General features: G+C 43.2%; 3 protein-coding genes across 4 annotated transcripts in view; 2 read left to right on the top strand and 1 right to left on the bottom strand.

Annotated features, from left to right (window-relative positions):
• The first annotated feature begins 3,360 nt into the window (after positions 1–3,360).
• fam110c (family with sequence similarity 110 member C) lies at positions 3,361–6,483 on the top strand. The gene has a single exon (XM_047021558.1). The coding sequence runs from the start codon at positions 4,522–4,524 to the stop codon at positions 5,590–5,592; it is 1,071 nt and encodes a 356-aa protein (XP_046877514.1). The 5' UTR covers positions 3,361–4,521; the 3' UTR covers positions 5,593–6,483.
• A 1,092-nt stretch (positions 6,484–7,575) lies between these two features.
• On the top strand, positions 7,576–19,090 carry fbxo25 (F-box protein 25). 2 transcript variants are annotated; one of them, XM_047021479.1, is made up of 11 exons: positions 7,576–7,951; positions 8,290–8,477; positions 13,583–13,686; positions 13,894–13,943; positions 14,233–14,325; positions 14,545–14,638; positions 15,352–15,536; positions 16,006–16,188; positions 16,542–16,685; positions 17,796–17,822; positions 18,239–19,090. In XM_047021479.1, exons 2-11 carry the CDS (start codon positions 8,350–8,352, stop codon positions 18,326–18,328), a joined length of 1,098 nt encoding a protein of 365 aa, XP_046877435.1. In that variant the 5' UTR covers positions 7,576–7,951; positions 8,290–8,349; the 3' UTR covers positions 18,329–19,090. The 2 variants fall into 2 exon arrangements, with proteins under 2 accessions (XP_046877435.1, XP_046877436.1); XM_047021480.1 differs by lacking the exon at positions 17,796–17,822 and having other exon boundaries at positions 7,615–7,951.
• si:ch211-225h24.2 (uncharacterized protein LOC564539 homolog) overlaps positions 18,459–24,094 on the bottom strand; it is an 8,331-nt gene continuing 2,695 nt past the window's right edge. Inside the window, exons 2-3 of the mRNA XM_047021481.1 lie at positions 22,016–22,121; positions 18,459–21,192 (exon numbers count right to left, since the gene is read on the bottom strand). Of these exons, the coding sequence (XP_046877437.1) occupies positions 20,760–21,192; positions 22,016–22,121 (539 nt within the window). The 3' untranslated portion in view covers positions 18,459–20,759. The remainder of the gene's footprint in view (positions 21,193–22,015; positions 22,122–24,094) is intronic.

The raw sequence follows: 24,094 nt of genomic DNA, 5'->3' as shown, positions 1-24,094 counted from the left end.
TTACTGCAAATTGGTGCTGTATGCATAATCACTTATTACTGGTGGGTTAGATAACAAGAGACAGTAAACTATAGCTAAGATGCAAGTTGCAATTTGATTTTACAATTTGTGAGATCATTAAATTGAATGACTAAGACAAACTCATTCATGCCATAAGCACTGCTGATTAATTATTGTTAAGGAGTCACTAAAAACATAATTAAGGAATGATGCAAACAGCAGCACATTAATGCATAGATGTTGCTTCTAATAAACAAGTCAAGAAATGAACCTGAAAGTTGAAAGGAAGACAGAGCAAGGAAGAACTGGTTCTGTCAATGAAACGGCCCACAGTAGCACAGTGGGCATTGAGAAAGTGACGATACTACTGTGGGAGAATAAGCTCGTAAACTTTTATGTATCCCCTGGTAAATGACTAATGTTACAACTGTGTTTAGCAAGTACGTTCCAGTTGAATTAAATGGATCCTCAAGGGATACTCACACTTTGCTTATTGTTTTCTCAATGTTTTCAGATTCTTCTTCTGTCTCTCACATTTTCTGAAGATCACAAACAGATCTCCCTAAAACTACTTCATGAATCAGGTATTGGACCGAGAGCCAGAACATCTATCATGGTGGGCTGCCAGTATGCAAGTTGAGTGTTGAGCAGGAGACATTCTTCTGTATTATATACTCTAATGAGGCTGTCCATGTGATTATGCTAGACATGGCCCTGTATCTTTGAATGCAAGCAAAGGAAAAGACAAAGAGAGAGAGCCAATGGTGGATGTAAAAGTCACATCTGGACTACACATTTAAAGTATGTTAGAGCCAGTAATGACATTTGGATCTGGTGCCTGTTTTCACTCACGTACAACCTTGCATGGAGTCAACCTTGCATGTTACATTGTTATATTGGACATGGGAATATATTGACAGTATTTATTAAGAATACTGTCAGGGAGCTTTGCACCCTATTTTGTGATTCCAGTGCCCCCTTTAGTGTAAAAAGTTGACTAACTCTTGGCTTGTCTATTTAGTAATATGAACATTGTCTCAAAGTGGCACATTGTTTGATGAATCAATCAATTCTGCAGATTGTTCTCACGTCTTATTTCAAATTTCCTACAAATTTCCTCGAATTAAATAGTAAAAAAAAAAAAGCCGTGGCACAAGTTCATCTATAATGCACTTGGCTCCATGAATGGCAACCCATGCACTAGCTTCTGGTTTGTGTTTTGAAGCACAGTGTTAAATTGCAGAAGATTATGAACATCGTTTAACTTGGGACAACTGTTGGTTTTCATCCATAGATGGTCAGGGATTTTTGCAGCGCTTGCGTCTTTACCGAAGCGGAGAGAAATCTGTGGAATTATTTATGACATGCCTGGGGCATTCTATATTGTTAGCGAAAGAGTGAAACCTGAACATCCTTCTATGTTTGGAAAAATAAACACGTTGATTGGTAATTGTGAACTCAACGTCTGGATTGTTCATGGACAAACGTTGTAGCTTGAACTGCAGTCTTTTCAGTGGTGGAGAAAACATAATATCAAGTATGTCCAATGCAATAAAAACAGTCAAGACAGGCTATTGTTTATTTACAATAATGTATTCCTCTGGAACCTTCTGGAGAGTTCAGTTGTATGTGTGATGGTGTCCCTAACTCTAACTCCCTTATCCCCCAAAAAAGACCAGTGCGTAATCAAAAGCATCCTTATACTCTGTTACCATTTTAAAATGAAGATAATAATGTAAACCATATTTATAGCAGTTGTGACAGCTTTTATTCCCTGAACACACGTTAAAGGACTAAATTCAACTGACAACCTTGAAAACCGAAATTCACATGATGAAACCAAACCTCCTATTAAGTATATAGATACATTAATCTTGAAAACAAAGAATTGAAGGTGTGTGTGCACATTCAATGTGTCTGAGCGTGTGTGCATGTCTGTGTCATTACAGGCAGTCTATCCCATGGATAAACTGCCAAAAGAACAGGTAGAGGATAGTAGATCAGAAGCTTGTACACATGCTTCCCCCCATGAGAAACCCCTTGTCATATATCCTCCTCTTGTGCCTCCGCCAAGCATTACATTATCTCAGGGAATTCTTCTCAAGTTGATGATGATTAATCCGAACTGAGGGGGCACTAAGGACAATGTGGAAGATTAGTCACACAACAGACAGGGAAGTGCGGCCCTGGGAAGCCATGTCTGCCAATCAACACTAAGCTGTTTGTGACTTTAACCAATTTACTGATAAAACAATTGCTTGATGCTGACCAAGTACCAGTTAACCAATCCGTTTCGGGCTGAATGACTTAGACAGCCTTAACAGTTGCACTCCAATATTCTTGAGTGATTCCTCCCAACCGGCCCCCATTTAAAGTGAACATCATATTACTTTTCCTGACTATCACAGCAGACCACGGACTACGTCTTCGCACATGTCATTAGATCTATTATTTCTGTCTTTTATTTGTTATCCATGATGCGGATAGGTCGGAATATCTACTCGGGACATCACCAAGTCCGAGATGCAGTGTGGCACCCCTCAGACCATCCAACCCTGTGGATCTCAACCCACTCTCACCTTACCAGCTGTGCATGTGCTGCCATCTACTGTCTCGTGTGTCCAGTAAGCAGCCGGATTCTGCCTTGTGTACATCTGTTTCTGGTTAACTTCTATAGAGTTCATGGTTTCAGTTACACAAAGAGGGTGTAGTAATGAGTGTGGAGCAGGGCTGGGGGGTCTCCTTATTATCAGGATGCCTAACGCCAAATTCTGTTATAAATTGTCGTGCTCCATCTGCTTTTTATATCACATTTTTATAACCAATTGTTCTGGATAGGTTTTCCCTCCAACGTTAATTAAACACACAAATATGCCTGGGTTGCCAGGGACAGGCACGACACACAAATAAGCAAGATAGTGATCGTACACACGATTAGCTTGCCTAATCTTTCTTGTCATCAAATTGGTTTGGAATGGACAGATGCTCACAGAAAAAAGCGAGAACTAAACAATGTGTAACAAGAAAGTGTTGGAATCCATCAGGGTTTTATTCTTTTGGCTGCCTATTCAAACCCTATTGCTTCAAGCTAACCTTTAACATCACTGGAAACTCTGGAAGACGTAAGCTTGGCAAACAACAACGGGAGAAGAGTTTGAACAATGCACTTTTATAAAGTGCCATTATGAATCTTAGTTTGAATGCATTCAGACACAGTTCTTGTTAATCCATTTATTAAGAAGTGTTCACAAATCAAAATGAAGATTATTTTATCAGTAAACAGTATGCCATTTGGCAGTGTAACTCATGGAAACATGAAGCCTTAACTCCCCTAGATGGAGCCAGATTTTCCATTTTACCTCAGAGGCAGCATAAAAGTCAAATATTTCCAATGTAAAAATGACATAGGATATATCCCCTTCTGTTACGTTTCATTCCCAAAATAGTGGGTTACTTCACACAAATAAATATACAGTTCATACACACTCACACTTTCCACAGACAGTTCTAAAGGATAGGAGGGTTGTAAAAAGGATTGTTGGGACTATCCCATTGCTGTGAGTAGGCTACAATAGGTTAAGGCAGGAGGACTGAGTAGTTTTGTTGACCGATACTTTATTCCACATGATACAATACATCATTGTAATATTTGATTTGGCGTATGGTTGTGCTCGCAGCGGCTCCCTGCCGCACCCAACGAAGACACCGTCTTCTGAGACACGGTCTCGACATCCGGGCAGAGAGCAGCAACAGCATTCCCCTGAGAAAGAAGAAACAGAAGACCAGACAAAAGGGTGGAGGCCAGGGAGGTTGAGGCCGCAGGAGGCCGGGAGAGTTTGAGTCGTACTAGGAATGCAGGAGCTGGGATCCCTGCTATATACCCAGCCCTATTAGGAGGGTGTGCCTGAGCGTGATGACGATTTGCTGGTCGCGCTATAGGTCTTGCGTCCCCCTGCATGAACCTGCTTCGCTTGTTTATATATATATGTTAGGGGGTAGGCTACAACCCAGGATGGGAGATGGTGGTATTGAGGACAGGTTTTGTGTGTTAGTAATAAGGGAGGGGGGGAGGGCTTGCCAGGAAAGGTGTGACTACTTTTTACACCCACACAAGTGTGAAGATTAAGATAAGAGAAATATGTGCGATAATTTAATATTAAATCAGGAATAATGTTCATCAATTGAATTGATCAACATTTTGTCGGTATGCAAAAAATGTTAATGTTTAGGAAGCTGCACCCAGCTTGCTCCGTTGTGATGTCATCATCAGGTGTACTTTGCACAGCACAGTGTTTGGCTCAACCTGGCATTGCACGGGTTGGGTGGGGTGCTCAAATACCTGTTCGGGCAGAACACACCGACTCCGTTTCGTGCTCGGACAACACACTTGCTTCTTAGAAAACTCACTGGGAGTTGTGTAATTCTTGGAGATTGCCTACTGTGCGTAAAAGGGCTTCTAAGAACGGGGAACCCCTACATTTTAGAATAAAATAGTTTTTTGGTTCAGAACATCTAACAACGATGACCACTGCCGATGCAGACGCAACTAGAATCCTTGGCAAGGGTCCAGAATATCTACGAAAGCAGATGGAACTTGACAGTGACACGAAGGGAAGAGTGAGCGCCGTGGAGAGGCTAGCAGCAAGTAAACCACAATATGTTAAGAGTCAACAGGTGGTCAACTCCACGCAGGAGCCAGTAATCAGCTTTGGGGCTCCCTCAGTCAGTAGTAACGGGTCATCTAATCGGAGCTCTAATCGGAGTGGTAATTATGTAACTGGGAAGACAAACCGGAGTGACGCTCAAAGTGGGCCCTTAACGCCACTGGAGGACAATATGGTACGTCGAACAAGTTCCAAAAAGCGTGACTCTCTTTTACTGTACAGACAGAAATGCGATCTTCTGAAAGGATCGTCAGCTGAGAAAAACAAACGGAATTTGGGACGCAGGCTACTACTGACCTCTTTGATTAAGGCAAATGTATTACCTGAGGCAACAGGTAAAGAATGTGATTCGGAAGATGGCCATACCTCACTAACAGCACCGGGGGGATCTGGAAGAGAATTGAAAAACGACTCAAAAACAGCTACTTCTGAACAGTGTGCGCTTGTAACCCTTGACGTATCCACGGGACAACGGGTGGACATCAAAAGCCTCGCGCAAAAAGAGGGTTCAGGTATAGATGGTAGACTTGCTCACAACAGAGTAACTGAAGTTAAAAGAAGGAGCGGCAAAGGGGTCGGCCGTTCACACTCGGATATCAGCTCAAGGTATTCAAAGAATTTTGCAGACTTTGACGCCTTCTTCAAGTATTGCGGGCTAGACAGCGAGATCATTGAATCTCTGGGCAAAGAAAACTTTTCCGCGCTTTCGGACAAAACTGCAAACAAAATCCGAAGCGTCAGCTGCTCAACATCAGATGGAGGCTTCTCACAGAACAGCGGCGAGAGTGACGGATTACAACAAGAAGAGCTGCACGAAAATATCCGTCAGGAGACTTCAGTCATTGAGCGCAATGCAAGGATTATCAAATGGTTGTACAGCTGCAAAAATGCTCAGGAGTCTGGGAAAACATTACGAGACCTTGAATAGAACTATGGTCCTACATGGTCTTAGGCTAGGCTATGTCTCATTGCCTATATTGTTATTGTGGGTACTAAGCCACCTTGAACCATATAGTTTTCATATTTTCAGTGTACAATCCAGTTTACGAAATTTTTTTAAACTTCATTTTCAAAAATACAAAATGTCTCAAATAGGCTAGTATCTGTCTTTCAATGTATGTTTAGGCTTCCCCTTAATAAAGTGCTGTTAATTGACAGGCAACGTATCAAATATAAATAGGCCTATAGGCCTGTTTCCGATGACAGCTCACTGCCACAGTTGTCCTTATGACTCAGGCTGAACATGATGAATAGAGGAAACCCAGGCCATGGGCCATAGCAGATTCCTTTAGGTTCGCTCTGCATCCCAACAGTTGATAGGTGTGTGAGTTTGTGTCTGTGTGAGAGCGAGAGATAGAGTGGTAGAGATATATGTCTACTTTAAACACATGTTTTTTTGTTGTTGAGTACGAGTCCAGAGACAGTATTCCATCCATGTGTCAGTTTCTATATCTTTCCATTCTTACCTTCATAATTTTTATACTCTGCCATAACGAAAGCAACACATAATGCACACACAGCACCAATTGAACATGATAAGGTTGATACATTTCAATAAAACATAATTTCTTAATCATTTGTATATCTTATGAGTAAATATGAAGACGTAAAGACGACCAGGAACACTGTGTCATTGTGTTTGTAAGTAAAAACATTTAACCACCGTATAATTACTTCTCAAGTTAATTCAACTTGAGAACAATAAGGGAACAATGCACCTATCGTGTGCCTGTTTCTGGGTGAAAGGTCTGAAAGTATATCTCATTCTTTTCTTCTTCTCTCAACGCTGTCGTCTTTAATTACAGCCCACAAGGTGTAAACTGAGAAGGAGAGTTAGAAACTGACCATGAAGTGTGGAATGCTCTCTCTCTCTCTCTCTCTCTCTCTCTCTCTCTCTCTCTCTCTCTTTCACACACTCTCTCTCTCTCACACACACACACACACACACACACACACACACACACACACACACACACACGAAGTAGAGAGTACTAGCAGGTATACACAGACACAAGGGTGGATACACATGTATCTCAAGCCTGTTTTGAAGGTGCTTTTTAAATTGTTAAGACAAGTCATGTCCTGCCCCCACACTCCATCCCCCAAACGTATGAAGCAACCATAGAGTAAAAAATCACCCACACACCTCCAGCCTTCAGGGAAGAGTAATGTATTACAATAAAATTCGTTAGACAGCACCAAATGGGATGTTCTGATTTAAAAACTCTATTTAGCCTAATATCTGAAAGCAAAATTATGACAAAACATTAATAACTTTAAAGGTAGGTTGTATAGAGTATAGGGTTCCTGGACAGGCGCTGTGATGATCGTTTCCCTACTTTTGGCGGGACACTGCGAAATTGTAAAATAAAATATAAAAACATGCAGCCTTTCCTCGGGTAGGCTATTTGGGTGTTTAAACCAAACCACCAGGGGGCGTTATCACATAGTAAAATTAACGTCAACTTGAGGCAGAATGGTGGAAAAAACAAGTAACTGTACCTGTGGTTACCGCCGATTTCCACTTTCTTATGGCTATGCCACGGGTTAATCTAAATAGGTTTTGGAACGAAAATGTTATCTCCTTAGAGAAAAACTGTCATATTTATAACATTCTAATCATGTTACGTGTATTAGGCTATCATTCATTTAAGAAAAAGCTTTGGTTTGGTAAAAAATTGGTACAGGCTGTAGCCTACGTCCCATTTGGCACACCCTGCTGTTTCGGGACATCGCGCGTTCTTTATTGTCACAGGGTTTGATGAGCGTGTACAATCACAAAGAAGTAGGCCTATCTGTCTTATCGAAATATTTACAAACACAAATGGAACTCACTGATATTCCGCTGATCAAGATCAGAATGTTTAATAACCTTGAATCACAACACACCATTACGACACATTGATATAGATGCTATTATAGCAAAACAATACACTTCAAACTGTATCTTTTCAGTTTGCTTGATGGTCATCCCGTTTGGCTTGACAGCTTGTCTCATCCCTTCCCCCATGTCCAAATCAAAACACTCAAACATGTGCGAAACTCAATCACGTGTAGGAAAATGTCTAAGCAAAACACAGCCGATCAGAAATAAGGATGACCGACAGCAATGATAGCCAATAGAAAAAAGGATATTGGGTAGCAACAGAATAAATAAAACCAAGACGTCCAATCAAATCACACTAGAGGGCGTTACACATTCCACTCCACTTACTATGTTTTACTTCCGTCAATATTTCTAGAAGAACAGCTAGTCCTCTTTACAACAAAGGATTCCGTCTCCTAAGGTTTGTGACATTGTTTGTTTTATAGAAATATCGTTTATAGTTATGTGAAGCGATATTTTATGCACGTTATTATTGCTTCTCTCTTGATAATTCTCAGCATGTCTGGTCTTTCTTCACTGAATTTCTCTTCTGTTCTCAATCATCGCAGCGATCACTCAATTCATTCCAAGTAGTCCTTTTGTTTATAACCAAGTCTAAAATGTAGTATTAACTATTTAATTCCTTTAACAACTCTATGTCAATGCGTGCGATGCTTTTGTACATGGAAGTGCAATAATATTATCCAGCATATTATCCGGAATCATAATGACAGATCGTGGCAATGTCAATTCATACAGGTACACAGCCAACTGGAGGACTGAGTGACAGTGACGTGTCGTTGTTAACCCGGGTGAAGGATGCCTTTCTTGGGTCAGGACTGGAGGTCGCCAGGGTGGAGCTGGATCAAGACCGAGGACGGTTGGAAGAGGATTGAGTTCTTTGGACACAACTTGGGAGAAAACAACAACGACATAGATTTGGAAGAGTAAGTATTTGTCCCATTTACCTTTGCCTCCTACTCAATGACATGTACTTACACTGCATCAATATTCTATTTTTCTATTTTACTACATTGCTGGCCTAGGGTCATATTATGTTGATGCCTTTGCAGGCTCTACTATTTTATTTTGACGTATGTACTAACCCCTCCAGAGTTCCTGTCTGAATCAGCCAAATAAACTGTTCACATGTGGTTTAACATTATCTGTTTCCATTGATAGGGAAGAGTATGTGTGTAAATATGTCAATTTTTCTGAGTAATGCAATGCTTTAGCATGTCTGTGAGCATGTGTTCGTGTATGTGTATGCACTGCCTAGCAAATGTAAAGGATATTTGGACATGTTGTAAAGCCATTCATAAGAAGAAGAATGTTCATCTGAAACGGTGATGTTTTCCAACTCAAGACAGTGTCAATGGTGAACACTCTGAGTGTTCTGGTTCTGTGGTGGCATGACTGCTGAGGCAGTACCAAGTAGATTAGCCTTCACACTCCTCTTCCTCCAGTCCGTGTTTCTTAAAGTCTACTGTTCTTTTTTATATATCTGGGGACATGAATTACAATAACATGAAACACTGTAAGATTATTATGAACAGTCCCTTTAATTCGTTTATTTATTTATATGTTTAAAGGCTAGCTTGGTCTCCATTTGATCTCTTCACTGCAGGGACTCCTTTGAACTAGATAGACTTTGAAGTTTTAGGCTAGAGGACAAATCCACTGCAGTCACTTTGCAGGGTATTATGACAATCAAAATCTGGAATAATTAAACTAATACAAGACTTCAGTTTCTGCATTTAGTGACATCTAGCCATAAGAGGAAATTGTCTGCTTTTTCATTTCCCTTGTGGATTATTTTGGCAATGTAAGTAATTGCTTTTCTCTTGTTTATTTTCAATTCATTAAGTCAGTCTCCCAGACTATTGAATCCCCATGTGATAATATTACTTACAAAGCTTCAGTTACAGATTTCAGACCTAGCTAGTCTAATTCTCTTTCATAGTTGCTTAGCTGGCAACCTCCCAGGCAGGTGTTGCTCAAGGCTTGAAGCAGGAACCATGAGCCCATCACCCCTGCCTGATGGGGGCTGCATCCACTTGATGCTTAAGGCCCCTCACTTGAACTGTCCCTTTGACCCAACCACTGTGCTGAACACACCAGCTGTTCCTGCTTTACTGGTGGAAAACCTTTCAAGGGTCACTGAGGGTGCATACCTTATGCTAGCTTGGCATCACTAGACCAATTCTCAAATGCAAATGACTCAGGAAACCTCTCTATTCATTTTCGATTTCCAAAGGGCTTTCTCATTGGTCACAGAGCAAAATACCATCCCAATTTTATCCAAACGAACTGGATAGAATTGAATAGCCTAGATCAAACAATCAGAGCAACAAAATATTACAAAAGTATTTCCCCAGGTTTAAACTGGCTACTGCCTGTAAGATTATAAAAGTACCCATATGAATGCACTGTTTGATCTGATGAACCATGCTGATAATATCAGTATAGCAGCTAAAGTCAGGTCGTAGCTACTGAGACCACAGAGACTGTGTTCTTTACCCAAGGAGGAAGTGTTCAAGCCAGCGGGCATGTGAAACGGTATCACCAGGAAGTGCTTCAGGCTGTTTTGAGATAAGAGCGAGACTCTATTAATATACTCTAAAGAGGGCCACATGGATAACAATAGGAGAACTGAGGGTAGTGTAAAGCGTTTCCAATACACAGGATATCATTACCATAGAAGAAGCCGCAAACATTTACAGGATGGAGATTGCATCCCATAATCGCTGCCTGTCATCACGCTGGTGGTATCATGGCAGTGTGAGTCAAAAGCAAACACAAAAGACAAACTCTTGGGTACATAAGACTGTGCTGAAGGTTACTCAGAGGAGGAAACCTTTAGGGCTGTTGTTGTTGTTGTTCCTCTGCCTCAGTCTGTCATTCCAAAGGGTTAAAGGTTGCTAGTACTACTGCTGTAGTCTTTCTGTTTGGGTGATTAACTGATGTAAGTGCAACCTTATGGAACACACTCTTCCCCCAGAAGAATTATGACTACCTCCTAAGTTAGATTTTTATGCCCTTCACTACATCCTCCCTGATCTTCTATTCCTCGAAGCAATCTATCCTATTCTCACATCTGCTTTGGCATATGTTTCAACTTAACATTTACCCGCCTACTTTGGTTTAATATTCTTTGTGTTTCTAACCCTCCCTCTTGTCTTAATCATTAAACTCTGAAGCGTGTTCAGTTACATTTTAGGCCAAGTACATTTTCTTTCCCTCTGAAAGGGTATTCACACTCAGATGTTTTGGAAAATATGTTATTTTTACATTCTTTGTCTAGTCTATGTTAAGCTTTTCCCTGTGGGCAAACTGGAGTCTTTGTCAGTGGGAGAGCAATGTTTGTAATCAGCAGGAAACATGCGTGACCTGTATGTGTGGCTAATGGTCCCGAAGGCAGGTCAGAGGGGGTTCCCATCCTGCTCTGCCTTTGTTGGCCAGGCTTAATGTGACTCCTCTGTCCGTCCAGACACACTTCGAAAGAACTCTGAACATATATAAATACGCATAGATACTGTGTGAATGGGTGTGACCATGATTGGTCATCATCACCACATGGGTGTCCACACGGAAAAACAAACAATGACACTGCATTTCACAACAACCCATTGTTCCCTCAGAATGGCTGTCTTCCAAAAGCCCAGTGACATCGTGTAGAATTACTACAATAAGTTACGGATGGTAGCTGAACATATATATTCTGATAATATAGCAATATATATATATATATATATATATATATATATATATATATATATATATATATCTGATGTATATATATATATCAGATGAGGCTCAATATTATTAGCATTATATCTGCTATCATGCTTGCTCGAAACTGAGGTTGTGTTGTCGGATTTATTGAAGACAGTGCCACAACTGGAGGTTTGCCTGTCCAGATTGATTTGTCCTGTTGGAAGAGACACAGTACAAAATGTTAGCCCCTGTTGCAGCCACAGCTCTCAGGCACCTCTGTAACAGAGGGGCAGACAAGACAGAACAACATAAGCGCACAGTAACACATGTACCCCACAATGGACCCGATCCAAAATATGCGAAACGTTTACAATCAAGTGTATTTAAAATGTAAAGACTTGTGCTTTTTATTTCATTAAAACTGCATGTCTAATGTAAAGCACAGTCTGAATCTTTTGACCGGACTTGATTTGATTTGGCCCTTGTGTGCAATTTGGTGCTTAATCTAAGGGAACAACATTCCACTGCCACACATGCATGTTTATCCAATCAGTCTGTGCACTGATTGGATAAAGCATGAGAATCCCGGGGCGTGGATTACCCTGGTCCTCCCATCTCCCCTTTAAGACTCGACATTTGGATCACATCCTACTCTCAGGACCTCCTTCTCAATAGCACGGACACACTACACCACGGTGTTTCTCATACAAACTGTTGTTTATTAAGTTAAATAATTGATATAAAATAATTTCTAGTTCATTCCATTTTCCAATTTTATTGACGTATTGACTGAGCAGTGGTTTTAGGTTGGATATGTGAGTAATGTTCAACCAGGATCACATTAGTTTGATTCTCTTGCTGTCTGAGAGATTGTTTTCCAAACTTCCAGCAGGTGTGAGGCACAACATGTTTCATAGCTGGGTCATGTACCGGACTCTCTGACAGATAGAAATCCTTAGGATCTGTTTTCTGTGGAACGTTCCTGAATCACCATCAGTCTCAAATCTGTCTGGTGCTCCGGTCATGATTTCACTGTCTGACCTTATTTGGAAGAAGAATCAGGCCTAGATAAATCAAAGTCTTCATTGTCTAAATGTTGTCCTCCTACTAGCTTCCTCTTCATCCTCTTTTTTTGCTGTCTTTCATAAGATATACTGCATCTACATTTTGGCCATTATTATGAATGATTAGAACGACCGTATACTAAGGAGCTCATGCACTTCTGAAAACACATCAACTGATCAATCATGTTTCTCCCTGAAGCAGGCAACATGTCAGAGTCAGATAGGTAGCCTGTGGGTCAGTCAGCTGATCCTCACCACCACATAGATTACTAATGCCTGGAGAACAGAGCAGCAGAGGGGCACTTTGAGGAATCAGCCAATTACTGGAGACCCACCAGGCTAAGCCTCTCTTCTGCTCCTGACATGTGACCCCCCCCCCCCCCCCCCCCTCTTATGGGGAGGGTTGGATGTCTGACTGGTTATTGTCTATTGTTAACTTTCAAGTCCAATGGTCGTCATTGGTGCTAACGTGTTGTTTGTGCTGGCATCAGGGAACTAGTGGTTGAACCAGCATGTGGCAGTCATGCCAACATATAGTTTGCAATACAGTTGTTGGTTTCAATCTCTTTCACATTGAGAGTTCTGCAGAGCAGCTCTCTGCTTAATAACTGTGTACACAGTGCCAAAAACTGAAACGGGTGGATTATAACGAAGACTTTGGATGGCAACTACAATATTTGTTCTGTAAAAAAAACTATAGAGAGAGTAATAGAAGGCCTTAGTGATGGAGTGAGAACCCAGTAGTTGGATGATTTTGAAAGATGTGAAACCCATTAAGCCTCGCACGTCCCCTGTGGGTAGGAAACATTCAGAGAGGAAATCTGAATCATGTGAGCACATCAAGGCATCGCTGTTGCAGCTCTAGCCAATAGTTATGTGGTAAGTTCTAATATGTATTTATGGATGGTTAAAGTGGATGACTTTGAAACCTCCGTCATTCTGAAAAATGCCCTGGAGGTCAGCCATGCCAGTCTTAATGTCCTAATCAGGCCAGTCATCCGGTCATGTTCACCAGTGCCATCTGCAGTGCCCAGTCTCCCTGGGTTGCATAAACACACTAATGCCAGCTCGCCCTGGCCTACAAGCCCTCGACTGTGGTAGATTCCTTAGAGCAGCTATGAAGAAAAAGTGGAGAGCACTGAGTTTGAGACACGCGCGCACACAGACAGTTTGTGTTATTTACCAGGTCTGTAATTATCACACAATGGCACACTTCTACTCGTGTGAAACAATAGAAATGACTCATTTTCGCTCGTGTCTTTATGAAACAGGCTCTGTGATGACAACAAAGAGAACCTGTTTGTGGGAGACATGTGTGAGGTAGCAGCCAAAAAGAGGAAAAAGAACTTCTACAACAACAACACCAAATCTCAATGTAAGTGTCTCTCTACCACCAGCGCCTTCTAGAAAACACCAATGCCGGTCGGAGTGTGGCCAACTGTGAAAGCAGAGTGGCTAGCCAAGCTAGAGGAGAAGTGTGCCAGCAGTTCCTAAGAAACTCTTTTGATAAATCACCTAATCAATCCTGTCTGTGTGACGGTCTATCTCTCCTTTCGCCCTGCTCTGCTTTCTTCTCCTCTAGTTGTTTACAAGGAGAAGTGGATCTACGTGCAGAAGGAGAGCACAAGAGAGGTAAGAAGCGCAGGAACAGGATGGAAAGGTTCAAGTTGTTAACTGATGAATATGATGACGAATGATGGGCTTTCACAGCAGAATGTTGGTTCGAGACGGGAACCTCATTGTGTATTTAAAGTAAGGATAGTGACGAAATGATACAATATGCAATGTGTTCATTTACAAAGTAGTCATTTTGGAGCCCAATTAGGCATAGCAACACATCATGGCTTTTTAGTCGTAATGGGTAGAAACATCCTACGGTAGCATGATGTACTTAGGTAGTGTGTGTTTTCCAATCTGTCAGCGGCACGGATACTGCACATTAGGGGAGGCTTTCAACCGCCTAGACTTCTCCAGTGCCATCCAGGACATCCGGAGATTCAACTATGTGGCCAAAGTAAGAGGCTGACCATCATCATCACTTATACTGGGTTTGTGTACACTTCCCTGAGCTGTGTTCTCATCTGTCACCTGCTCTTTCACTTCCTCCTCTCTCTCGCTCTCTCTTGCTCTCTATTTTCTCTCTTCTCCCCTTCTCTTTTACTGTTCCTTTCTCCTTCTCCCCCCCCTCCATCCCTCCCCCCCTCTCCCCTCCATCCCTCTCTCCCTCCCCCAGCTCCTCCAGTTAATAGCTCGTTCTCAACTGCCATCTTTGAGTGGAGCGGCCCAGAAGAACTACTTCAACGTGCTGGAGAAGATTGTACGGAAAGGTGAGGAAGAGAGACAGCGACAGAGGGAAGGAGGGGGTGGGGACTGGTAGATTGAAAGAGGTGGAGAGTAGGGAGAGATCAACAACGGGAGGAATAGTGTCTTCTCGTGTGGATCTGTTTTCTCTGTGCGCTCAGTGATCTTTGGGGCAGTGCTGTGTTGTCCCTATCCCTATTCTGCAGATACTAGTTGTACTCCATACTTCTCTGGCCTTGTTCACTTGGGGAGGTGAAATACAGCCTCACATAACACCGAACAACACGTACCCCTCCCTCCCCTGTGGCTTAAATACAGTCCTCAGGGGAACTAAATTACGAATACCGGGTTTCCCGGTCCCATTTAGCCGGGGCGCCGGGGCCCAGTCCCACTCCTATATTGGAGCGAATGCTGAGACACAGAACCACAGGACCAACATGCTCTGTCATTACTGGGTTAGGGTTACCGGGCAGATCAGAAGGGAATTTCCCGATCTTGGAGGAAGTTCAACCAACAACACTGTTGAAGAGGAGAAATGTGAACGAGTTAGCGGCTGTGTTTTAAGAGCTAGTTAGCTTTGGCTGCGTTCATGCCCTGTAAACACAGTGTTCCCAAACAGGACGGAAACAAATCTCACCAGCCGTGTTCGGCTCCCTGCAGGACAAACTGCATCGTACGAATGAGAACGAATGTGAGGGTTTGGACGTTGGTCTGACGTCAGTCTGTCTCGTTCTTGTAGTGCTGGAAGACCAGCAGAACCCGCGCCTTATCAAGGAGCTCCTCCAGGACCTGAGCTCCACGCTGTGCATCCTAACCAGGGGCATGGGCAAGTCGGTCTTGGTGGGCAACATCAACATCTGGGTGTGCAGGCTGGAGACCATCCTCAACTGGCAGCAGCAGCTGAACAACCTGCAGATACCCAGGGTAGGACTGTGGGGGGCGGGGGGGGGGGGGGGGGGGTAGGGCGTTGGATAAGTGCGGGTGGGATTTATGCGTTTGCGCTGCTTTGGGCTTGTGTAGAAGAGACCTTTGGCATGGTGAGGGGGGGGGGGGGGGGGGCATGGTACAAAAATAGAGGGGGAGAGACAGGAGAATGGGGGGAAAGAAGAGAGGAGTTTGCCATATCTCTGAGGAGACAGAGATATGGCACTCTTGAGTAGAAACACCCAGACTGATATATCTACTATACTATATATCTTTAGTAGTGTGCTTGACAGAAAGTTCAATGGTTCACAGTTCATGTTCTTATTTTGTGGTCATCAAGTAGGCTTGATGCAAAGTGTATGTGATTGAATGACCTTGTTCAACTATTTGACAGGGTAATGACTTCATGTGAAGTAACATGGTTAAGAAACGAGCTATGTCTTATTCAATTATTTTTGTCTCTCTTCAGCAACTGTCCAATAGGATGACGCTCAGTGATCTACCCTTGCACATGCAGAGTAACATCCTGTACAAGTTCTCTGATGCCTGTGACATCATCAACCTGGGGCAGGCCACGCCCACGCTGCACATGCTCAGTGAGGACTGGCACCTTTGGAAAAAACTCTGCCAGTTTCACTTCACAGAGAAACAGGTGAAGGGCTAAGAGCATTTGTTCTTGTAAAAATGCTCACAATATCAGTTCCAAACACAAATAGAATCCTCACTGATGCATGATATATGTATAACCGCACCACCGCAACAAGTGAACCTGGAGTAGAAGCAGAACATGTGAGGCAGTGCAGTCACCAGTAGAGGGCAGCATTGGCCCATCAAGTTACAAAGAAGAGTCCTAGTTTAACCATCCCGTTTAACAAGTAAAGATAAAAGTGGGGAGGCAGTACTGGAGTTTATAGAAGGATATAGATAGAGTTATACTGGATACGTTTTAGCTGTCCTTCCAATTGTAGGATATGCATTTAAAATCTATTCTGTGTGTGTGTGTAGGTCTGTGGTCATGTGATCCTGTCAGAGCGAGGCCATGTGGACTGGAAGCTGATGTACTTCACCCTGCAGAAGTATCACCCCAAGAAAGAGCAGTACGGAGACACGCTGCACTTCTGCCGACACTGTAGCATCCTGTTCTGGAAGGTAGGAAGATGTGTGGGGTTTCCTCTCTACATAGCAGGGGCCTGACACCTCGCAAGTGACGCACACTGAAATGAAGAAATTCCATTTTTTCAGTAAGGTTTTGATGGATAGATTTATTGAAGGCCAGCGTTTATACCATCCAAAAAAAGGGGAGTATTTCTTTCAAGAGGCCTTGGGAGTCTGTTTGACCTTTCAGATTTGAGGCATCATTGTATTGGAACAGGCTGTGATTTAGTGAGTGTATAGCCGAAACATGATTGTTTGTTAATCAGTTGTTACAGATACTCCAAGCTGATACGGTCTAAGAGACTGTATTGAGACAAACATGCTCTCACACTGATAGCAGCTCCTTAGAGGGCAGGAATAGGGTGGGAAAGGGCCAGACTTCCTTTACCTACGTTTATGTGCTATTTCTCACCCCTTGTTCTTCATTCAACACTAAATAACTTCCCTTCAACCCTCCAACCCCCCTACCGCTTACAGTAAGGCGTCTTTATTTAGCTACGCACTCAAGGCCCGTGATTCTTTGCTCCGTTTTTCGAAAACAAGGCACAAATTATTCTCCATGGGGGTAAGCAAGTTTATGAATGACGCAGGTTAGGGTTTACTGGGCCCTACTTATGCTCATTTGAGATGCCCAAGCAAACGCCCAAGGAGGAAATCATAATCTCTGACCCTAGCCTTTGTATTCACATGGGTCAAAGGTCATCTAAATTAGCTTTGTTGATTGTGTTCAACAATGTCAGCTTTTTTTCTCTCTGTATAAATCAACCTGATTACATACTGTGTGTTGGGTGATATGTAAATGGATGGGGTGCAAGATGAATCATTTGAGACAGTATTTTGAAAGTTCGATTAGCCAAGTATCAGGAGAGATGGCATTTCGGTAAACCGAGCTCTACTTCTCTAACAGGGGTATCTCTTCTATGTTTCTACCTCTCTGTCCCCCCCCCCCCCCCCCCCCTTCCTTCCTCACCATCGTACTATAGAGAGACCCCACTTAGCCATCATGCCAGGGCTTTGCATTAGGCTAGTTACTAATCCTTGACCTCTTTGCAACCCTCCCCATCCTTCCCTCCTTCCTCGCTCTTTTCTTCTTGATTCCCAAAGGATCGCCACCTGGCGTTGGTCTTCAAGGTATTCTTTCCCGTCATGCCTCCGTGGCTATCCAACTACCTGTTTGTGTGTTTTTGTTGTTTTGGCCTGTCACAATCGTCTCCTCAGTTTTGCCTTTTTGGTCATGTCTCTTTTTATTTTTCTTCTTCTGCATGTTAGTCACCCAGGGATACACTGTGGGTCAGGCAGCTGTGTACAAGGCCGGGCACTAGGCTGAGTGGAGCCACCCTTTGTGGAACTCACCAACTCAATCACAGTCAGTCACTTCAAGACAGAATGAGTTGTTAAGGTCTCATCCACCATCAACGTTCGTTTCCCTCAGTCTCTATGTACGATGCTGCACACAGAGATGTGTTGTCTCACATGACCTGACAGTAACCATTACATTTTTGTTCCTAATGCCTCGGTTCTAATGAGCCTCCCCCTGTTTCCTGCAGGACTCTGGCCACCCCTGCACAGCCAACGACCCAGACAACTGCCTCACGCCCGTCTCCCCCCAGCATTTCATAGACCTCTTCAAGTTCTGAACTTCTTTTTGAACTTGTCCAGAAGAAAAGGCCAGTTTCCTCATGTCTTTCTCCAGTGCTCCACTCCTCTCCTGCTCTCCTCCACTCTTGTGCTCCATGTAAAGTGTGTACCAGCTTTTCATGTCATTTACCCCCCCCCCCCCCCCAGATCTAAGGGCTCCAAGAGGAGAATTCCATTCGTCAACCCTTTTTTTGCGCACATTTTGGACAAAGCGGAATACGAAGAGAATTATAGGAAAACGTTTGTGGGATGTTTTTGACAGGGTAAGAGGTGTCTGAGGCTTTGATGGACCTTTTTAAAGAGAACTGCTTCAGGCCACCAAACACCTGGGAAGATACGTGTTGTCGTTTCCTTTGGTGATTGGCTGTGTTGTTGAGGGTGGCTTGATGTCAGCTGTACCGCTTCGTGTTTGTTTCTGTTGTTAGTCTCTCCTCAGTAACTGAAAGCATGTCAAGTGTAAGTCTGTTTACGTGTGTGTCCTCTGTGTCCTTTTGCCATGCAGTCCGTACCTTCAAGGCATTGACACTAAAAAGAAAAAGTGCATTTGCTGAACAACTATGACTTTTTACAACAACTTTTGTCAGTTAAAATGTACAAAACATAGTTATTTATGAGAAGAAAAAAAAAAGCATTTTGTATCCTTCCTTTTGAACATTTTTAATAATCCTTACCATTCCAATAACCGATCTGTATTTGTTTAAGAAGGCTTGTTGGTACTGTCATGACTGTTCTGGGATGGTATCTGATTATGTCATTATTAAATATTTCTAAAAAGCCATTCCATCCTGTGGTTTCTATGTGTATAGGAGTCATTCTGTTGAAAGATCTGGCAGATAACATCACTAATTCATATTCATCAAAAGTGTCTTGGCAACAAGGTTATTCATATGGGCTTTGTACATTTTTGTGTTTCTTTAAATTTTGCATTTCATGTCTGTTAAAGGCTTCTAAACATTCTCAACAGATGTCTGAGGCAGTGGCCTCCATCAGAAGTTCATATAGTGTCAAACTGTCAAGATGTTACATAAGCAAGCTCCATATATATATCAGTACAGCTTCTGTGAAAACAGTCACAATAAGTGTCAACTAGCCTAAGAGATAAAGCCTACTAAAAATGAGCAAGTAAACCTAAGAGGGGAGACAGGGTTGAAATAACCAGAGCCAGTCTGTCCACAGTAGCTTTTTTATTCTTGGAGAGAAATATGACCCTGCCTTTTTGTAAATACAGGATACAGCCAACCTTGGCAGGCTAGCCGTATCCGTGCACAAACTTGGCTTTAGAAGAAGGGACTCAGTAGCTTTGCAATAAGGACAGGAAAGTGAACAGGCTGAAGCCATGAATTCTTATTAAGGTTTGGTCAAACTGTCCAAGTCCAACCATCTACATGGTTGGTTGGCCTTAAATGAACTCTAGCAATCAGAAAACAATGATCAAACAATTAATCAATCAGATGAATGTGCTTACGCACGTTTTTCAAACATCATTATACACTCATACACACACACACATTACAGTATAGACCAACAGCAGATTTCATAGAGCAGAAAGGCTTCATTACGGGTATGGGAGAAATCATTGGAAACCATGGGAACCATAAACCAAGAAGTGTCCTCTGTAGTCAACATTTATAACTTAAGAAGTTACATGGATGGGTAACATGCACGCACGCACACACACACACAGAGGCGATGTGCTTTTATGGTTAAGCCAGCGCAAGGCTTGTATTAAAGTTCAGCATGATCATGCTCACAGCCCTGGAAGCCCATTAGCTATGCTTATTAAAAGCCGAGGCCCCAAACACATTCCTTGTCGAAACACTTGAGGACAAGGAACAGTAGAAAGAACCACTTTTAGATATGCCTTACAGTGACAAAGCAAAGAATGCATCTTCAAAATGTACGTACATAAACAAAGGATATACAAAATATCTCTAGAAATGATTCTCTTGACTTATAATATCCTATAAAAAGTTACTTAAGGCCAGAGAGTTGCACAGTTTAGGTTGGAGGGTAGTATAAGGATCAGTATTGTGGTCCTTGATTTTCCTTCTCTCCGTTTCCAAAGCAGCAACTCTCTCAACACTGACAACACAGTCTACCCCTACAGACAAATGACCAGGTATTTCTTGGCTCAACCTTTCTGCCAAATAAAAACATCAATCCTTCTAAGCAACAATTTTTGGGGTTGTGGTTGCAATCCAGTACACCCATGCCAATCTTAGGACCATTTTAGGGAAAGCTGGCTGTTGATTGGGTAGCCAAGCCAATAAAAGGAGAAGGTGAATGTGCTCTGCAGCCCTCTCAGTGTCAGTAGAACAACCAGGACAGTTGTTTGGAAGCACATAGACAGACAACTTGTTTCTCTTCTTCCTTTTGACAGGAGCTGAATTGACGTAGGCACAGGGATCTCAGGTAACAGCGGCGTTCCTCTTATTTAAACCCCTCCCACGAGCTCTCTGACACACTCCCTCGGCTCCGCCTCCTGATCCCCGCTAGCTTGCCTTTGGCGAGAGCTGTCCACTTGACAGCTGTGGAATCTTTGGAGTCTGACAAGTTAGCATAGCGAGAAGAGTCCTCCTCTAGACCCAGGCCTGTCCAGGAGGGCAGCCCAAGCGGACAACTCAGGGCCTGGGGTAGGGAGACAGGCGAGTCCCTGGTCCCGCTCTGGGCCTCTGTAGTGTCATCGGTCAGCGTCTCCGCCATGTCTCCCAGTTGAGGAGGCTCCCAGCCCTCGATCTTGTCCAGCTTCTTGGTGGGCGTGATCTGCCTCATCGTCATGGTAACGCTGTCCCAGAAGCAGTGGCTCTTCTCTGTGATTGGCTTATTCTTCTCCTTTTCCTCCTCTTTGACTTTCTTGTGGGACCTTGATCGGTTGGACACAAATAAAGGAGGAAGGAACAAAGAAGTCGAATTTATGAGCACCTTTGCCATTCTTCTCCACGGCCACCATTAGTTTGCACATATAGAACAAGTCAGACACGGGCCACTTTACCACAGGATGTCACTGTTCAGGATATTAGCACCGGAGGGTGGAATATTAAGGTATAAGGTTTAGGGTGTGGGGTGCCTGGGGGTCATTAAGTGTTTGGGAGTGGTGAGTTCCCTATGGAGAGGGCCATTGTACAGGCCTCCCCAATGGCATTGTATGTTTCTGATGATTTACCCTTCCACCTCTGCCATACATTCCACTTCCCTGAGTGTCCAGGATGCTGACGTGCGCTACTGAATGCAGTGCTGTCTATTAGCAGCCGTAAGTACCTGATCGCAGCCCCGCTCAACACGAATAGGAGCCGTGCACATGCTGGGCTCGCTGGTGAAAACAGACCTGTTGCCCAATCCTATGTCCTATCCTACATGACACTTATGCATCATGGAGCAAACTGAGCGCCATTGAGCTTGACAGGATCTGGGCGCAAATCCGTCCAGTGTAAGTCAGTCTCGAAATCTGCATGTCACCTGTAATCTGCAGTCTTGTCTCTCAGTCTGGCTGTCTGGCTGTCTGAAAGAGTGTGTGTCCCAGATTAGAAAGAGTGAGAGAGGCACCCTGCTAAAAGCGCTTAGTGTCTTCACCTTCTCAAAGGGGGAAGAGGATACACTTCCTAATCTGAAGGCTGACAAACCAACAGGCAGATGGGCAGACAGACAGACAGACAGATAAAAACGTGTGCGATAAGATTTCGGCTTACCCTCGCCTGTCTGCCAGTTTGACTCCCGTAATCAGGAAATGTTCATCATCTTTCGAGGAAAACATCTTCTTATCCTTCCTCTCTTTCTTGGACTTGACCTTCTTCACTTTGACCTCCTGGTGTTCCCAAACAGAGAGAAAAATACAAGATTATGGAAAATCTTTTGAGCTGTTGTCATCAGATCACAACCTGCTTCGGTCGCCAGGTCAGTGACCGAAGTTGCTGTGACCGCGACTGTCTTAACCATCTGGTATTTTAATATGAAGAAATCAATCTGTGTTACCTGTCCCCTGTGTCACAGTATTTACAAAGGAATTGCTTACGTATGACATCACATATTTGTCTGTGAGCAACTACAACAGACCATGGCAGCCAGACACCAGTCAGGAAATGTTGTTAAAGAGAGAGAGAGACACAGACTCAAAGAGAGAGGAAGAGAGAGAGGGGGAGAGGTGCAGTGCTGTTCCCCCACTGGGCAGTGCATTCCAGTACTGTAGAATACAATATACCGTCCTCCAGACCTTCAGACTCTACTGACACACAGGAATGCACTCCTCCCAGACCTCAGCACTGATACCCAGCTCTTCAGCTGACATGCTGTCTTTTTGCTTTGCGGATTTGTACCCATGTATGTCAACCATCAAGGTCATGGGTCACTCCTTTTAGCTTTTATTTAGCTTTTAGCTCTCTCTCTCTCTCTCTCTCTCTCTCTCTCTCTCTCTCTCTCTCTCTCTCTCTCTCTCTCTCTCTCTTACACACACACACACACACTCAAGAGTTCTCTGTTGGCCCAGTTTAGTTCTTGTTGTTCTAAAGCACGGGATGTTACAACACAAACACACATCTAGTTTACACTGAGGGAGCCAATCAAAACAGCACATCGGAACACAAAGGACCATGGGAGCTTCACAGACTCGCAACTTCACATGTTTTCAGTTTGAAGGATTTGGATTGTCCTGTACTTTGCTGTGAAGTGGAGACAGGCCCAACTTCAACAAACACTCTCTCTCACACACACACACACACACACACACACACACACACGCGTTCATTCTCTAGAGCCGGTGCTCTCTGCATACACACACACACTCGGTGAAGCTTTATTTACACAGCGTTTGAGGAATGAGTCATTAAAATACTTCACAGTGTACGGTTCCAATGAAGTTGAGGGATGGGGTCCATAAAGAACAGAAGGATGGTGAGTCCTCCCTATCTCCTCTCCAGTCATCCTTTCACCCTCACACCAACTCTACAGGGGGGACCGCAGGGACATGTATTCTGAACCCCGACACTGCTCACAGTATTTCCCCGCTTTGTGTGTACAGTACAGTACAGTACAGTACAGTACAGTACAGTACAGTACAGTACAGTACAGTACAGTACAGTACTATACTATACTATACTATACTATACTATACTATACTATACTATACTATACTATACTATACTATACAGCTACTCAGCATTCTGCTCCAGAATTAGGCCTCAGTGTCTAATCTCTCAGGCCAGCCAGTGGAGCACTCGCCTCACTAAGCTCTCTGTGCGAGTAGGCCAGCCTTGCCACTCATGCCAGCCGGAACAATGGAGGTCTTATAAGGGAGAATTCTTCCATCCATACCTCCGCGTCGCTGACGTCTAACGCAGGATTAAAAGCACATTGTATGATTTTGTTGCCCGTGTTGTTGTTGCTGAACTCTTTCAGCTACTTATCGAAGGAAGGCATGTACAGTATATACTGTGTGTATATACACTGTTGATATTATGAAGATGGGTAATGATTATGGATTATATGATTGAAAATGAACCTCTTAATCACTTTTTACTTTTATATGCTATATTACTGAAAACCCGATGCAAAGCTGTTGGCTGATTAGTATTGCCACTAATATGTAGAATATATTTAGGGGCGAGAGAAGACTGTGTGTATATGCTTCTTCCATAGAAAACTACAAGGCCCAGATATCATGGACTACAAGGCCCAGATATCATGGGACAGATTTAGGACCCTACGCCCAGGAAACAAGTGCAGCTGGTCTTCAAGGCCAGAGCAAGCCAAACAGTAGTGTTTTAATTACAGAA

This window comes from Hypomesus transpacificus, chromosome 6, assembly GCF_021917145.1.
Source record: "Hypomesus transpacificus isolate Combined female chromosome 6, fHypTra1, whole genome shotgun sequence".
Lineage (NCBI taxonomy): Eukaryota > Metazoa > Chordata > Actinopteri > Osmeriformes > Osmeridae > Hypomesus > Hypomesus transpacificus.
The sequence above is the reverse complement of the archived record's forward strand: the minus strand, read 5'-3'. Positions and strand labels throughout refer to the sequence as shown.

Bases quoted from the DNA above. Each gene is read 5' to 3' on its own strand.
- fam110c (XM_047021558.1), top strand. From the start codon at position 4,522: ATGACCACTGCCGATGCAGACGCAACTAGAATCCTTGGCAAGGGTCCA.
- fbxo25 (XM_047021479.1), top strand. From the start codon at position 8,350: ATGCCTTTCTTGGGTCAGGACTGGAGGTCGCCAGGGTGGAGCTGGATC. The intron at 13,687-13,893 runs GTAAGTGTCTCT...CTTCTCCTCTAG, and splicing joins CAACAACACCAAATCTCAAT to TTGTTTACAAGGAGAAGTGG. The intron at 17,823-18,238 runs GTATTCTTTCCC...TGTTTCCTGCAG, and splicing joins ACCTGGCGTTGGTCTTCAAG to GACTCTGGCCACCCCTGCAC.